The sequence below is a fragment of the Cebidichthys violaceus genome, unplaced genomic scaffold (assembly GCF_023349555.1).
Source record: "Cebidichthys violaceus isolate CVI_PGR_0920_01 unplaced genomic scaffold, fCebVio1.0.p SCAF_23, whole genome shotgun sequence".
Classification (NCBI taxonomy): Eukaryota; Metazoa; Chordata; class Actinopteri; order Perciformes; family Stichaeidae; genus Cebidichthys; species Cebidichthys violaceus.
The window spans coordinates 10,437,259-10,455,950 of record NW_027176406.1 but is presented as its reverse complement, the minus strand read 5'-3'; the positions used below and the strand labels follow the sequence as shown (position 1 = coordinate 10,455,950).

At 42.1% G+C, this 18,692-nt stretch overlaps 1 protein-coding gene across 1 annotated transcript in view; it reads left to right on the top strand.

The window, feature by feature from the left end:
• cacna1ia (calcium voltage-gated channel subunit alpha1 Ia) overlaps positions 1-18,692 on the top strand; it is a 154,643-nt gene that overhangs the window by 37,535 nt on the left and 98,416 nt on the right. Inside the window, exon 3 of the mRNA XM_068719177.1 lies at positions 11,092-11,356. Coding sequence (XP_068575278.1) covers positions 11,109-11,356 — 248 coding nt within the window. The 5' untranslated portion in view covers positions 11,092-11,108. The remainder of the gene's footprint in view (positions 1-11,091; positions 11,357-18,692) is intronic.

Genomic DNA, 18,692 nt, shown 5'->3' with positions numbered 1-18,692 from the left:
ATCAAAAGGGCTGCACCTTCTCAAAGACTCAAGTGGGAGAGGCTGACGGCTTTACGCTTAAACTAAATCACAAAGACTCTCAAATGCATTCGCACAGCCTCTCTCGCCATTTAAATTAGGAAGATAATCGTAGCTTCTAGCCAATTAGGAATGCCTGTGACAAGCACCCACTGTCCTCATTACTGTTGCTCACTAGCGACGTTGTGTGTGTGTGTGTGTATAGGACATTGTGCAAAAAAAAAAAAAAAACACAATCTGATGGAAGGCAGGAGCACACACTGAGGCATACACCAAACACGTGTGCGCTCAGACAAAGTGCTGATGTTCTACGTACACCTGCAGCCGTGCAGCAGTCTGTCCCTAATGGGAATTGATCGTCCTCAGTCCCCCTGCCACCGGCAGGGTAGTCTGCAAAGAGTAGACAACTGCTTGATCTGGTTCGGTGCCTGAAAACACACACACACACACACACACACACACACACACACACACACACTCACAAAAGCTGACAGGCTGTTGTAGTGTAGAAGCCCTCCACGTCGGCCTATAAGATTGACCGTTTGTTTTATTTGGCACGCCTACAAGAATGAGCTCCCCCTGCCTCACACACAGGCAGCCTGAGGGGGAAAAATGCATGTCATTTATCAGGGTGAGAGAATGACAGCAAGAGCTCTAATAGTAAATCATTGGCAGCATTATTGGACCTCCCCTCCCTCGCCAATATGGATTTGTGTTGGGAAGCTGGGGGAGCCTGTTATAAATCAGTCAATAACACAAAAGGAGTGTGTGCACACAAACTTCTGCAGAGCATAGACGCAAAAAAAACCTCTACCCACATCACTTACGCTGATGCATGTACACACACACACACACACACACATACACACACACACACACACACACACACACACACACACACACACACACACACACACACACACACACACCAACACATCAGAGATGGTAATAAATGTGGTGATGACCAGCTTGTGACAGGAGTTTAGCTTTTTCCAGTGTAGATCGTTGAGCTTCCTGTCCTCTACAGTCCTCTACACTGAATCACGTTAAACACAACATGCAGACAGAAAAAAGTTGTGTCATTGTGACAAAAATGCTTGATTCAGCCTTGTTTTTAGGTTAATTGAAAGTGTGAATTGTGAACCTGAGCCTGTAAATTAGTGAATCACAGTTGCGGATCATGTTGAATCCAAACCTGAAAGTATAATAAATGAAGAGCGTTATTTGTGTCCCCTGGCAGCTTTTGTTAACGCCGATTGAATTGGAAAAAACAAACAAGCATGTTGATGAAAACACAGCTGTGTTGATGCAGTTAGTAGCTGACAATGCAGCACTAGTATGACTGGAGAAAAGGAAGTGAGCGACGGACTAAAGAGAAAGGCGCCACTACATGGGGACGTTATTTGCATTACCTGCCTTCAACTGGAACACGCAGAGTCAAAACACAAAATGCCCAATGAGGTTCATGAATATACTTTTTTTCCCCAAATTGAACAAAAGCTGAACTGACATAAATCTCATTAAACGAAAGTTTAATGAAACAATTTAGAAAAGAAATAATATTAAAACTCATTTATCACAATTACAGTAAAATGCTGAAATAAAAAGTGAGATCAGCAGGTTACAGCATCGTATAGCTTGTATATGATACAGCACTAGACTATCCTATAGAGCTATGTTTGTGCTGGTTAGTCAACCTCTATTCCAGCCTCGGCACTCTCTGTGCAGTGAGCCATGCTCCAATTTGTAGGTCCGATCCTCCACTGGCTGTCCTTATGCCACCCGGTGAATTCATATTAATACTCCTGAACGTTTAGCATGACCCAAACTCTAAAAGCCGTTAGCATGATGCTAATGCTAATCGTTTTGATCCCCTCCAGAGCGCAGAGTACTGCATTACACATGGGTAATACAGTAGCATGTCACACAACACTCATGCTGACTTTAAAGACACAAATACGTGCTTGATGTCTGCTCACACTGCATGCACGTTGATAGTCTCTGCTGCTTGGCAAAAGCTAATGCTGTTAAAACAGATTAGGCTGATGGGGCCACTGCTCCAGTGTAATCGACTGGCAGCCTCTAAAGATGATTTCTGACACAGAGCTCAATATCCTCTTCATCATAGAGAAGGGAGAGACAGTGTGACTGAGAGAGAGAATTTAAGAAAAGGAGGAAGACGTAGAGGGGGTAGAGGAGCTACAGAGAGAACTGGAAAAGAAAGTGGGAGCAAGGGAAAGGGGCAGCAGAGGGAATAGGAAGATGGGATAAAGTGGAGGGGGAGGATGGGTCGAAATCAAAGAGAGATTAAGGAACTGAAATGGAAGCTGGAAATTTAAAATTCCAAAAGGCAGACGTGAGATTAAAGAAGGATCAAAGCAAATCTTTCACTCATTCCTCAGATCAAAAAATGAATCGCCAAAAACTCTCGACCATTCAAAACGTAAAACAAGTTTGAGTGAAGGGATGTTGACTTGCGGTTGACTCATGAAGGCGATGAATGGATACATTTTAACTTAGGGCTGGGCGATAAAACAATGCAGCCAATACGTTACAGCCTCTGCCGGAGCCTTATCTGTAGCTACTGTTGCGTCTGTTGAAAGGTGGATAAACGGTTTGGACCGTTACAACCTCCTGGAAACGACTCGTTTCACAATCACCTTCTGATCGTTTCGGTCCAATAACAGAAAGTCTAAAAGAGCTGCAAGATTACATCTTTTTATCCCCAAATTAGACGGCTCGGCCCCCAGGACTTTCTGGTGCACTTGCTCTGCCCCGGGGACGTGCGGTCATCATGAAAAGTAAAAAACAAATAATGATAAAATAAAATATATATATATATATATATATATATATATATATATATATATATATATATATATATATATATATATATTTCTCTACTGATCTGTGCTATAAATGTAATTTCTGTCTGATTCCAATCATTTCAAGCATTTTTATAATCAAAATCGCTGAATTTGCACGTCCTGTTCAAACAGAGAAGTGAGGTGAGGCAGTGACGAGCTGTTCCTCACCTCAGACTGTGAATCCTCACTAACTGGGTTGAGCGCGTGCCTTTTGCTTTCTCATTGTTTGTCACCACTGTAATATTTGTAGACACTTTTATTATATGTCCTTTCTTTACATAGAATAATGTATTTCACGTCTGTGTAGAACATATTTAGTGTTGCTGATCTGACAGAAACCACAGTGAAAAAGCACAGAGGGGCAAACAGTACCTCTGCCTCACTGAAGGGGGCGAGCGAGAGCCCACGGGTCAGGTTTATGCTTGTTCTGTCGTTGCTCTTCTTCTACACTTCTCTTCTTCTTATATTTTGCTTTGACCACAAAAATGTAAGATTCTATATCCAAGCTTAAAAATGTCTCAACAAACAAGGAAATATGAACAAATCAACATCAATTCAACGTCGGACAGGTAAAGTAACCTTTTATGTGTTTGTTGTTCTCTTTATACATCCGGGGTTGTTACACACATTATCGCGGAATCTCACGATGTTCGCGGGTGGCGCTCGCGAGCGCTCCGCTTCTGAAACGCTCCCGGTGGAATCAAATATGTACCTTAATGTGTGTGTAAAGAATGCTGGTATGAAATATGAAAAACAACCAGTAGTTAATGTGCAAGCTGCCAATTGAATGGTGATTTCAGCTTCTCTATTGGGTTCATATATTTGTAAATCTGACTTGTGTATGTAGTGTCAGTGCCTCACCAGACACGAGCCTCAGCGCACGTCACTGCTCTGCCCGTTGCAAAAGCACGTTCACGTTTTACAAAAGTAGACAAAGCCAACAAGTATAGTGTCATATATACTGTACATTTGTAATCTGCATTCACCAACCTGACCTGTTGTTGAAATAGATAATTGTATATTATATACCTTATAATTAACCTTTTGATTCCTTGAGGGTTCTGTCCTTAAGAGAATACTCATAAAACAAAAAATTTAGCATTATTATTATTATTATTATTATTATTATTAAAGAATATATATTGTGATAAAAACATTGATCAATATAAACACAACTGTGTCAGGAGCAGCTGCAAACGATGGTAGATTCTCCCTGGTAACAGCAGATATGATCAGCAGTCATTTGATTCAGTGTCACTATAAAAATAATTCTTAATGCATTGTTAAACTTCAACAGCCTGGTGATGATGATATGCATTTATTAATAATTTCACACGTTAGAATTACCTTTTGTGCAACCCAGAAATGTGACAACCTGTAATTTCAGTGTGGACCTGCAGTGAAATATGATTTTCACAGAACATATGGCTGTTTGGAGTAAATCTGCCCACTCGGCCGGTCTGTGATCCATAACAAATGTCTGGGCCAATCTGGCTATTCTGCCGAGTCAGGATTATACCGCTGGAAGCAGGAGATGGGTCTGACACCCATATGTCACCGACCAACTGAAATGCCTTGACGTGTCTGGCTGTGGCTGCAGGTTAACAACCCGTCTCCCTGCACTGGATGGGGATATCTCAACCTGCTTTCTGGGAGGAAATTTAAACTTCCAAATTTGACACGAGCAGAGAACACTGAATGTAACAGATGGATATGTCATAAAATACTGTGATATTGGTGATGCAGTATTTCATGGGTTTAACTAATCCTACTGGTATAAACCTCTGTTGTTTTGAGAACAAGTTCCATTTATTTATGGCGTCCATTATTACAAGCAGGTCTCTTGACAGGGATAAAAACAATAAAGAAGAAAATTATGTTCATCTAATCTGCCGCAGACTTGACCTTATTTTGGGAGCATAAAATTTGGGAGGGCGGGGCCTAAAGCACTTGTTTTGTCTTGTTTTTGTAAGAGCCATGTTCAGCTCATAGCTTCTTCTCCCAGAAGTTGCATTCTTCTTCTTCTCCTTCTCCTTCTTCTTCTTTATTCTACTGTAAGGCAATAAGGAGCAGCATGATTCATAAGAGGATTTTGGAGGGCTCCGTTAAGTCTTAATGTACTCTTCAAACAAAAATATGGCGGATTTTGGAATGGCCCTAAAACATCTGGCATTAACATATTTTTGTCTTCAGTTCAGCTCTAATTTAATACGCTCTCATAATCACTATCTCATTTGCTGCTGAAAATCATCAGCAAAATTGCCTCTGAGCTCTGAGCGGCGTCTGCGCTGGCGACGGCGCCCGCCGCTCTCTCCGCTTGTACCTCAAATCTGACATATGAAGCTTCTTGAATGACTGAAGCCCAATGCGTTCTGCCCCGTGACAGCCTGTCAGCGATAGTGTTGATGCAGCATGTTCTCTGCCTCCTTTACTTTTCTTATGAGAAATATTCGAGGTGCCCTGCTCTCCAGAAACGGTGACTGAGCCAGACAGTTAAACTGATTTAGTGGTTTTTTATATCCTTCTTTTTGATCTCTTGAGGGTTTATTCTAAGTAAAACACGTTGATCCATATTTTGTGGTGCTGCAAAGACATAAAGCCAGGCTGGTGAAATGTACAACGTGTTGCAGCTGAAGAGAAAACAATGATGCAGAATTGATAATGAGCAATTAACTTCCAGCAGACGGCGATTACTTTGAGCTGTCCTGTAAATTTTACCCAAACCCATTTCCAACGTGCAATAATGGTGTTTCATCATGCTCTAAAGTCCATTCATGTCGACACATTTAAATTTTACTACGGCACTTAGCTGGAAATATTAAGGTTTACTTGGCAATGTGAAGTTTAAGAGAGGGAATGATGTTTTTCCCTATCATGGGAGAGTCCCATTCATCACAGTTTAGAGGGTTATTTGCTGAATCTTATTCAGCCTGTCACCGGCTGCTTTATGAATACATTATGCTCTCTCATTGATAGTCATATATTGATGGTCTCACTAACAAAATAATGTGTTGCTTTGATCACTCGGCAATAGGTGTCGAGACTGGTTTGTCTCGGGTCACTGGATGAAGCATTACCTGACATAGCTGACGAGACGGCGGGTGTGTGTGTGTGTGTGTGTGTGTGTGTGTGTGTGTGTGTGTGTGTGTGTGTGTGTGTGTAGCCTAAGTTGTGTTCTCAAGGGATTCCTGCCCTCAAGTGATTCTAATAGCATTGGACACCGTCTGTGTCTGAATGGTCCAATGGTGCATTATGACACACATCTGGGATGGTACCAGTCATCGGGGATCTGCCCGGTGTTTTCTCATGCTCAATGTTCTAACTCATTTTTCAGCCCAGTCACAACTGTGTGTGTGTGTGTGTGTGTGTGTGTGTGTGTGTGTGTGTGTGTTGTCAAGTGATAATATTGTGCTTCCTCCACTGTGTTTTTGACACAGTTAGAGAAAGAATTTAAGAGACGTTAAGACTGGATGCTGTGTTAAGTCGGTGTGACAGTCAGATCCCTGGCTGTCTGTGAGAGCTGTGCCGGGCTCAGCATTGTCTCAAATCACCTGACACACACACACACACACACACACACACACACACACACACACACACACACACACACACACACATGCATACAGTACACATCATGCGCACTTCCAACCAAAGCTGTATTTTTGCTGAAGAAAAAGAAGAAAAGAAAAAAAATGCTTTCTGCACCAATCTTTTAAAACTTCTAAAACTCATAATGCAACATAACAGGGAGGCACTTTTTAATAACTTTCCCCTGTAGAAGCTGGGGATTATGTGCTACAGTATGTCAAATTGGGTATCGGCTCTTTTCACAGTAGATTTGGGCTGCCTTTCAAAAAGCAACACGACTGGCTTTACTCATACGCATGCAGCATAATGCGAGACACAACGTTTTTGTGCCTTAAACTCAACAAATCACAAAAGTAATGCTAATAGCTGTCATTTCTGTCTGGAATATGCATCATGTTAGCTAGCAAGAGCCAACAGATATCTGTCAAAGAGTGGTGTGTGTGTGTGTGTGTGTGTGTGTGTGTGTGTGTGTGTGTGTGTGTGTGTGTGTGTGTGTGTGTGTGTGTGTGTGTGTGTGTGGTTAAAAAGAAAAAAGCTTTGGAAATAAGGACGAGTGCCTCGTACAAATTAACCTTGGAAGAGTTATTTTACTGGTTTCCAGCAAGTTGCATTATCACGTTATGCTGAAAATATGTCCATTTATAGCTATAAGCTATCATGGCGATCGGTTTTCTGCTCACTTGTGTGTAAACCGAGAGGCCGTCTATAGTAAGCCATGACAGCGAGCCAGAACCAGTACCCGGGAAAACTGAAGCAGCTTTTCCTACTGTGACTATGTCAAAATGTCTTCAGTTCTAAAGTTCATCAGTTCAGTGATATACATATATATATATATATATATATATATATATATATATATATATATATATATATATATATATATATATATATATATATAGTCATTTCACCTGGTCAGCCAGAGACATCTAACTACAACCCCTTCACAGATGCACTACAGTGGCGCATGTGTACTGTTGCTCATTAAAGCCAGAACTTTGCTGCAGCAACACACGTAAGACATAATTCTTTGAAAGAACATTACAAGTGTTGTCTACAACTCTGAACGTGCCTGACTGCAGGCATCGGTAACAGATTGGAGAATACCGGAAGCTTTCACAATTTCTTGTCTCAAGCCTCCATTTCCTTATCTTGAGCCTTCAGTTTTGAGCTCATTCGGTGACTCACTGAGATTTTTTAGTCATTACTCGTATCCCTTGGGTATCATACATCACATTTTTGATCTCTGTGTAAACAGCCAGCGAGGACTGAAAACACAGATTTTTCACAGCTTTTTTTTTTTATATATTCAAATTGGCATTATGAAACGATTGAAATGAAAATAGTGTTGCCTAAATCCCTTATGGATCCACAGTATGTTTTTCGCTGTTGTTTTTCCATCCAGCCTCTTCCCGTGTCTGTATCAGACTGTCGCAGTGAGTGTGTGTGGGAGGGGGGAAAGCAAGTTCTTTCCATGGCTCATCACAGCCTTTAGCTCATAGTGCGGCTAAATGGGTGACTGTATATCCGCTACCCCAATTAAGGGTGTTAATGCGTGAGAGTGGGTATGTTGAGAAAGTGTGAATGTGTTTGTGTGCTAACACAGCAGTGGGGGCCTTGTGCGTTATCTCTCTCTCTCTCTCTCTCTCTCTCTCTCTCTCTCTCTCTCTCTCTCTCTCTCTCTCTCTCTCTCTCTCTCACACTGTGTGTCACACATGCATTCCTCAGTCGTCATCAAAAAAAAAAAACATTTAGAGGAAGCTTTCCCAGCATGCAGGAATATTTGTGAAAAGAGTCTTGAGTAAAGGAGGAGCAATAGTTGGATGAAAGGATTCTTAAAAGAGCTCTATAAGGAATTCAGAGCATGCTGAATGCTAACAATGTTAGCTGAGAGGGAACTGTAGGGTGTCGTTGGTTAAGGACGGCCTTATCAGCTGTGACCGCCTTGTGAGGACAGTGAAGAGCAGCGGTCTGAAAAGTCAAATCAATGCAGAGGTGTCTTAAACTTGCATTTTTTCTACTGGCCAGCAGGGGGCGACTCCTCTGGTTGCAAAAAAAACCCAGCAGATTGTATAGAAGTCAATGAGAAAATGACTACTTCTCTCTTGTTTTGTTCCCTCAGTAAACATTGTAAACATGAGTTTATGGTCTCAATCTCTAGTTTCAAGTCTTCTTCAATATAGCATGATGTTCATTTATTGAATTATGGTCCATTTATGGTAAAACAGATGATAGAGCTGGTTATGCTGTTGGGCGGGGCTACCTTGTGATTGTCAGAAAGCTACCACGGTGTTGTCCGGTCTGGGAGTTGTGTGTGTTTTCGTTTTCACACTTTAACCCTTTCACAGTGTGTTTTCAGTGCATACAAGTTAATTGTAACCTTTTTATTCAGCGTCCGGTTGTTCCTCTCGTGTCGCTTCCGGTTTGCAAAAAACCAAGACAGCAACGACAAAAAAAAACCTAAGATGGCGACAGCCAAAATGCCAAACTTGAAGCTTCAAAACTGCAGTCCACAAACTTATGGGTGACGTAAAGGTGACCTCATCCACTTCCTATATACAGTCTATGGCTTAAAGATGTGGGCGGCTGGCCAGGCTATATCAACAAAGCACAGAGACGCTCTGATTACAGAACTCACTGAGGGAGAGCGCTCAGGTACACATTACTCCACTTACATAGCAAATAGTGCTTTACCACTATATTTATGTTCTAAATTTCATATAGAGAACCTTTAACCTGTCTTCACTTCAGACACACACACACACACACACACACACACACACACACAGACACACAGACAGATAACACAATCCTTCCAAGCATATCTGCAAAAGCTGTCTTCAGTTTAATTGTAGTCGCCAATAACAGTGGCAGGATCTCTCTAAAGAAGCTTTGTCATGGGAAATAAAACACAGCAGAGCAAGAATAAACTTCCTGCCTCCACAGGAAGCAGCTGTTGCCATGGTAAAGCTAATTCAAAAGGTCAGTTTTGGGAAGGTAAAAGAACTTGTATTTGTATTTACTGGGATGATAAATGGACATAAACTAACGGATAATTATTAGGTAGAGAGAGAGACTTAACTTATCGGTGTATCGCTGTGTGTGGTGGGTGACTTTCTCATGTTATTGATATCTCCACCTGATTTTAATATCTCGTCAAAGGATTAGCTCTGGAGCTGTGAGAGATACCGGCTACTAAATCACCACTGTCCTATTTTCTTAGCGCGTAATGAATAGCCTTTAATATCATTACCCTATTAAAAAAAGACAAAGTCTTCTCTCCCACTAGCAGTTAATCCTACTGTAGGATTTAGTGCGAGCAAACACGTTCCCTCACACACGGAGAACCACACCTACGCAGGCGTGTTTGACGCTATCGGCTTCGGTTCGTACCGCAAACATGCAAATATCACATTAGTCGTACTAAAGATGAACATTCGCACATGATCACGCAGCTTGAAATGATAATGCATCCGTCTCAGACGTTCACCTAACGTTACTTCTATGCACAAATACAAGCCTTAAACAACAGTGTGTATGGGAGGGTGGGGGGCGGGGGGGTTGTGTCTGTGCATATGTCCAGCTATGCACACGTCCAGCCTTCGCTTGGCTCCTTGCCGCTTGCTGGCTGCCTCCTTTGGCAGCCAGTTAAAAGCAAGAGGACTACCAAGTCCAATATGTTATGATGCATTCACTCAGGCTCTGGCTGCTGTTGGTTGATTTGCTTGCTGGCTCACCGGTGTGTTGAGCCAAAAGACTAAAACAACATGTGGATTTAATTAATGACATACCTTTTCTAAACTGAAACTGCAGTATTTGGCTTTTTTTTTTTTTTTTTTGTTTTTACTCGAGCTGAAGCGCTGAAAGCCTAATTATATACAATATTGTGTTCTCTGTTGTAAACACATTTAAATGTTTAAATATTGGGTATGTGTAAAAATTGCCCATTGGATCATGCAAAATCAAATTGTGTGTGTGTGTGTGTGTGTGTGTGTGTGTGTGTGTGTGTGTGTGTGTGTGTGCTACATTCACAGATAAGGTGAAGCCATTCATGAGCTAAGTGGTAAGAGATGCTAAACCATTTCCTCTTCCACAGCACTGTGATGGGGCTAAATGAATCGTCAATGAATGTGCAATGACTGTTGACATTGATTTACTCTCCGCTATCGTACCCCTTTGTGTGTGTGTGTGTGTGTGTGTTTGATTGCGAGAGGGGATTGTTATCAGTAAGCGATGCATTCTGTTATGCAGACAAGAGAGTTTTACGATAAGAGCATTTGCCTTCGCGGGGCGAAGAGACGGCGAGAGACAAATGGGCATTTTGGGATTTGAAAACAACGAGATATCTGTAAGTTGGGAGGTGATGTTATGACGTGGAGGCGATTAAGTGGTCTGTGGGAGTGACAGCTTAGCCAAAAGCCTGCTTGTCCAATTAATTTCTCATGAAATAAACTCATTTAATTGCTATTTATTTGCTGCAGTGCAAATACTGAATGTTAATTAAATCAAAAGCAGTCATTTTCTTTGGTATCTTGAGTCTCTTGGAGATCTGCAGCGTGTCAAACTTTGCGATAATAATTTCATTCCTCTAATCCCGGTGTCATCTCCCGTTGTCTTTCAGATCTCGGCTGGGTTGCCATGATGAGCGAGGAGTGTCCTGTGCCGCTGGGGAGCGTTTCCTATGCAGGGCCGGGGCAGAGCGAGGAGTACGGCTTGGCGCAGGCTGATGACATCATCGAGGAAGTGGGTCCGGGTGACGACGTCAGCATCGGCAGTGACCTGAGCACTCTCGTGTTGCCGTTCCCAGAGCTGGCGCCTGTGGTCTTCTTCTGCCTCAAGCAGACCACCTGTCCTCGTAACTGGTGCATCCGTATGGTCTCCAGCCCATATCCTTTCTTCCACTGGTGGAACTGGGCCCCCTTTTAACCTTCATCATTCTCTAACCCTTAATTATTCAAGTGCTTTTTCAGTTCAAAAGATGAAGTTCATGCAATGCACTTTACATGTGTTCTGTTTAAAACACCAGCACTGGCTGTCGTTAACCTTTGTTCAGCGGTGCACCTTTCATGTAGCATCTATTCATGTCCTCATCCAGCACTGGTGCTTACAGGGTTTTTTCTTTCCGCCTATCCGTCACCCACTTTTTCACAGCCCCAGTGTCGCTCCTTTAAGATATCGTCTGTCTCTGTTTTTGTGTTGTTTTGATACATTTGCATCCATCTTGACTGACCCACAATCCCATCCACCCTCACTCACTTATCGTGTGGATTTGCCACCGCATTGTGCAGCAGACATCCCAGAATCTCCTCAAAGTAAGTGTGTTTGGCATGCTTATTCAACTACAACTGCAGTGATCAGCATTGCGCCGCTTGGACAATGGAATGTGTACATTTGTGTGTGTGTGTGTGTGTGTGTGTGTGTGTGTGTGTGTGTGTGTGTGTGTGTGTGGTTTTACCTTGCGCCCAGAACAAACAATTGTCTGTTTGCTGATTACACTGACAGCGACGGTGAGATTCTTTCAGTCCTTTCACATTAGGGACAGACAAGACCACACTGGGCTGGCTGCCTGTATGTGTGTTTGTTTGTTTGTGTGTGTGTGTGTGTGTGTGTGTGTGTGTGTGTGTGTGTGTGTGTGTGTGTGTGTGTGTGTGTGTGTGTGTGTGTGTGTGTGTGTGTGTGTTTGTACATCTAAGTGCAATACGGCTATAGCTATATTAACTCCCACTAGTCGTAGCGCAGGTCTCCAAGGATTGCAATGTCAGTAAAATGTTTGCTTGGCCAGTCGGTGGGTTTAAACCTCTCTGAACGCCTGGCTTATCATTGTCATGTGTAAAGAGTAGTAGAGCCTTCAGGGGCAACTAGAAGTTCTTTCACTCACTGCGGTTAAGCTGATAGTATGTGTTTTTAAAAGATATTTATTTGAAATGTTTTGTATTCAAATACATCTAAGGAACCTGAGTCATACTTACGAATTACACACTTTGTGCTCCGAAGTTGTTTTGCTGTAAGTGTTAAAAGAACAGCTGCTGTAATGACTGGGCAATGATCTGGTTTCTCTTCTTCACTATTTGCAGCTAATAACTATATGTGCAACATGTTTTCTCACACTGGAGCCGTCAGTGTGATACTAGAACCTTCCAAAAATAAAGAAATAAAATAGAAAAGAATGAATGATGGAAGTCAGGGCACAGGTTGTGTTAATTGAATCCATTTTTAGCAAAAAATCTGAATACAGGCATATTTTAATAGACAGAAAATCAGAGAAACATTGAGGCAAAAGCTCAGGAAATGCCTTGTAAGACTTTATATTCAACCCGTACATTTACAGGAAGCCTTGGAGGATAGACCGACATCTTGGTGATATGTCTGTATTACAAACAAATGGGTGGCCAGAACATCACAAAGACAGAGTGGGGAGAGTTGGCAGTCAGAAAACTGGACAGCGAGTCTTTGTGTTTGCATTTCAGACTCCATCTTTGATGTTTGGAGGGAAAGATTATGCACTGCTTGTTAATGGCTGAGCTTTGCTGCTCTCAGTTGGCTCCGAGCCACAGGGTAAAACCTACACACAAGCACACACTCCAAATCTTACTTCACATCGCTGGAGTTTCTATTGCGGCTCACCGGTTGTTGGACACCCATGGTGCGTAGTGTGTGAGACAAATACAAAGTGAGTGTGAGAAAGTGTGGAAAAAGAGCTTCCTGTGAAGGTTGTTATTGTCTCGAAATGAGGTGATTTTCCTCTCGTGGAATCAACTGGAGAGCCAAGAAAACACAAACGCACGCACACTTCGGTCACCGTGATGGTTAGTGAGCTGTTACTTTTGCCTACTGTGACTGTGTTACTTTAGACAGTTTTGAAGCTGGCTGAAGTGTGTATGTGTGTGTGTGTGTGTGTGTGTGTGTGTGTGTTTGTGTGTGTGTGGGATGGCAGCATATTCACAGGCTTTGTGCCTTGACTTGTGTAGGATCTGTGTGTGGGGGACTTAAACTGGAGCAAGAGTTTGATGTTTGGTGCACTGGAACAACCATTTGTACCCGTTTGAGTGCGTATTGATCGTACCAAAGCAGACATTACTGTATATATAGATATAGATATTGCTGGATTGTTTATGTACTGACCAAATAGGAGCACAGCACAGTTTTATTTTTGAAGACCTGCATGCCACCATACCGTAGTCAGCTTCATTTAACTGTCGTCAAATAGTGTTTTACTGTTTTTTCTGAAGTGTGTGTGTATGGGGGGGGGGGGGGGCAAAAAGTGGTTTCGCCATCTCTTTGCAGATCAATAATTCTGTTCACTGCACAGTAGCTGTGAGAGGCCTTCACACACACACACACACACACACACACACACACACACACACACACACACACACACACACACACACACACACACAATGATGCTCTCCCACGCTTGCCTGCAGCAGAGCACCTGGAGCACCTCTCCATATTGCACCCCACACACTTCTTCTCCCTCTCCCTATTGTTCTTGCTCTCCAGAGTGCTCCACGCTCGCACTCTACACACAACTGATTGGCAAAGTTTATTTGCCAATCAATCAGTCGTAGTTTATTTCCATTCCTCTGTATCACTTTACCTCCCTCCGCTTTGCTTCCCCACTGCCTCGTAATAAGTCAGATATCTTTTTATCTGTAGATATTTGATGTATATCACGTGTTAAATCTGCCCTGTTTTCTACCTGTATATTTATTTATTTAAGGCATTTTCTCTCAATTTAAATAGACACTCTGCTCTCTGCTCTGCTTCGCCTTTGTGCTGACATGCTGTGGAGAGATACTGTAGCAGCTGTTCCTCCACTCCTGTCAAGGCTGATAGCAGATGAGGTGTGTGTCCCAATATAGTTCCCCTCACCTTGATAGATTCATTATAATGCACTACTGCACAAGTGTAGCTATCTATCTATATAGATATAGATAGATAGATAGATAGATACACTTGTCCACCTTCTCAATATTACATTTGACCCTCTTGAAGAATCGTTGTGTTTTAATTAAAGACGTTCCTCTTCAGCTCCTCACTTTATCAGCGTCTCTCATTCATATTTTACAGGTGAAATCTGTTAGAGGTCACAGCATTCCTCTGGTCAAGCTGTTAGACAAGACTGTTGCATTGGTTCTTAGTTAAGTGGTGAGGATTTCCTCTCATCAATACTTTTATTCTGTAGATCAGAGGAAGATAGATAGCAGTTCTTCATCAACCTATTGTGTCATGGTGGTGACTTGTTTGAAGGTGCAATATCTTCTATGGAGTTTTATGTGATGTCCTCTTTTGGCTTGCAGAATATTTCAGTTTTATAAGTAATATATCCTCTGAAGTTATTACCAATGTATGTTGAACATTGTGTTTTGTTTGGGACTTCTTCCACTGCTGCACTTTTTTTTCTTTCTGCGCTGCTTGTTTCAGACTCCTAAATTGTAGTTCTAATTGCAAAGTGCACACATTGTACAGGGACATTTTTAAAGCTGTATTTTCAAAGTGGAAAGGCAGGGTAATTACTTGCAGTACACAGCAGTTCAGACAGGAAATGTGCTGGCATGTGTGTACGAGTTGTTTAAGCAGAGAGCACTGACTGATGCATGGCTCTGGGCTTCCTTCTTCTTTCTCTCCCCATCCAAACATTGTTACAATTGCATGAGCTTCTCTATACTTTCTTGCCACTTCCTCTCTATTTCTTTGTTCCCTCTCTGAAGTCAGCGTCCACTTTCCACTCTCTTTGTCTCGTTTCCCTCTCTTTTTTTCCCCACTGAAGAGCTTGATGCCAGTAACTATCCTCTTTCTTCACATTATCTCATCCTGTCCCCGTGTCCTCTGATTGGCTCCTGTGGTGTTCAAGCGAGAGTGACCGGCCTCTGTGGCCCATGATCCTATCCGGCCCTGACAGCTTGTTATCTCCATGGTGACGGATGGCTGTGGCGTTGCCGTGCCTTGCTCTTAACTACTGCTGAGGATAGAGCTCACACCTGGGACACATCACCTACTCTCGCTCACCTCCTCGCACTCTCTTTCTGCGGTTTTCTTATTATTTCTTCTTTCTGTCCCTCTGCTTTCTGTGGCTCTAGTTGGAAAAGTTGCTCTGGGACTCCATGGTAGATCTTTGTAATTTTCTTTTTGCAATGACACTTGCTGCGAGGTGTGTGTCGCTTGATGTCGAATGTTTGTTTCCGCTTGTTTTTGACGGATGAACATCAAAAGCCTTTCTTTTATCTCATGCTTTTTTTTTTTGTCATTTCTTTGTTTTTGCTTTCCATTTTGTCCTAACACACAAATGCTATCACTCCTTTCTCCTCGTGCATCAGTTCCCCCTTCCTTAAGATGTTGTCGCTTACCAAGCTTCCATCTATGCCTTCCTCTTGTGCAGTAATGCGAGTGTTCCACTTATTTTAATGAGCCTCTGCTTCAAATATGAGCTGTTGTCCTTTTACCCCGGGGGAAGTCTCCTTTTTAAAAAGAGGTGTTAACATTAATGAGCCAAACTTCTGTTTATGATTAATAAAACTTATTGGAATACTAACGCTTATGCTTCCGAATCCCAAAGCTAAAGTGACTACTAGTACCAATACTGATTCAAATGATCCCCACTGTCTCGTCACTCTTCCTCACTTCCTCCTCCCTCTGTGCTTCTGTCCTTCCCCTCCTCCCTCTCTCTTCTCCCTCAGGTCTAGTCCAAACTCTATTAGCCTGTACTGTCTGAGCGAGGAAGAGGAGATGAGAGGGGAACAGTGGAGATGAAGGGCTTAAAGTGACTCTAATGATTACTGTAGTACCAAGCCTCAGCGCATACACACTCTGTGTGACCTCCTCCATAGTAGTTAGGCTGCACTGAACATGTGCCGTTTACACTATGGCAGCTTAGCGTTCACGGTAGATGTTGAAACATAAAGAGGAATACTTAAACAGGAAGTTGCTCTCTCATCTCATCTTATTTATCCATTTCCTTGTTTGCTAAAGGATGCCAGAATTCCACAGAATGAACGCAGTAATTTACCCAGAATCTTTGAATGGAGTTCCTGTACTTGTAAAATCTTTTGAGGGTAGGTTGGACTTCTAGAGTGAAATTTGCCTAACCAGCCTTCCCCCGAGGAATTTCTGCATAACTGATATGATGTCTCGTGGATTTACCACAAACCGCTTTACTGTGACTTCTTCACTGACTGCAGTGAGTTTGTGAACAGTCTCACAACCAATCACATATCATGGAAATAGTAAATTAAAAACCAACCTGTCTGTGGCTTGGATACGCTTATTGATTTTTTTTTTTTGGTTTTCCTGGTACAGTATGATATGTAGGAAATGTGTTGGTGTGTATCGGCGGTCTAAGCAGCCGAAGTTTTCTTTCTTGCAGGTGCTTTACTTCTCATTTCTAATTTTCTTGCTGTTTAGGCAGCAGCGAATCGGGGCGCATGCTCGTTATTTACGAATGGTAAATAACACCTTTTGCCAGCGTCTGTGTGCGCACGCATCAATCCATGTGTACAATTGTGCTTCAGTGTGTGTGTGTGTGCTTGCACATGATCACCATCAACCACTGTTAGATTATTGAGACACGGTTTTTAAATCACAGCCATAATTGGATTATGTGTGATTTCAATGTCACATTTTTTAGAAGGGAATTGCATTCAGATGGCTGCCCGACATTATCCAGCTCCCTCTTGGGCACGGTGTTATGCTGTATATGCTCTACTCTATATATTGCAGCAATTCTTTGGACAGCAGCACCTATTTGTCTGAACTCGGTAGCAGCAGGGCAGATTGCTTTTGGATATAACGCGCAGATAAATGTCAGAGGTGCACAAACAGAAAAGCACATGCTCACGCACACTCAAACCACTATGTCTCTCTCTCTCTCTCTCTCTCTCTCTCTCTCTCTCTCTCTCTCTTTTTGTTTCACCATCACATGCTTGCGTCCTTGTTTTTAACTTATAAAAAGAGTCATGTCTTCCGTTTTATGTCAGCTCATCTCAGAAGTATTGCTTTACACAAACTGGGACTCTTGAGAGAATTTAATAAGTCATTTAATGGCTCCATCACCACTAACTGCAGGGTACATTTTATCCAAGTGAGTGCTTTGTAGTTTGCTATTTCTCATCTATTATCCACAGAGGGCTATATCAATTGTGTGAGTCATTCTGCACTGTCTGTTCTTCGCTTCCGACCTCCCAAAAAACTCTCCTGAATAGACTTGAAATATTTTGGAATACAGTTTTCTTCAAAGATATGGGTACATGATTGAAGAAAGTTACAGTGAGCAGATTAATAATGACCGTGAAATGAGGCGATTATGACTGACTAGCTGCCTGGTCAAGAGTGGAGCAGAGCAGTGATTTAGAAGAGGTCTGTATATGTGCGCCTCACCAATTGTGCTTTTTTGGCTCAGAGCTGGAATGTTGGAAAAAAAAAAGAAGCTGATCAGACATTGTCCTGTATGCGCAGGCAGCAGTTAACTCATTCACCTGTATATGTGTGACTTTGTGAAACAGAAGGCGAGAGGCGGAGCTGAAAATCAGCTGTCTTGCACCAAAAACTATAATACGAATTACACATGTGCAGAAGTGTATCGCACGTACTGACATGAATTAGCTGCACTGATTGCTAAATTGCAAAAGCTTCAAAAAAAAAAAATAAACCTTCTGGAAATCCCAAAGTTTTTACGGTTAAAATGATGCAAGATATTTCTAATTGCAATATGGAAATAAAGTGGTGACAGGCCAGCGCTCAGCCTCGAATAAAAGATGGTTCACGTCTGGCAGTAGAATGTGTAATAAGTGCTCTGACTCCTCCTTCAGAGCAGAGGGCCAGCTCTCTGTGGCATCGTCCTTAATACAGGGGGATTTAAACAAAAGCTTACATTTTAGTAGCTTGAATGTAAATTCTGTGGTTATTACCAGAGGCAGCTGTAAAGAAAGCTACAGATAAGCAAAGCAATAATTATTCTACTCCAGATATTCTTGTCTCGTTACACTAGGAAGCTAAAGTGCCAGCAGACAGAATAACTAATAGATCAAATGTGACAGCTCACAGTCCGTCCTTACTTTGTGGAATACATTTTGTCCTTTTCAGAATACATTCCGCTATGTTTCGCCAATGGCTAATGATACAAAAACAATAAATAGCAAACTCTAGTTGCATGCTTTAACATGTCGGACCATAGAAAGTACTACTAAATATGTACGTACTATATTTTGAATTGCAAATTTGGGC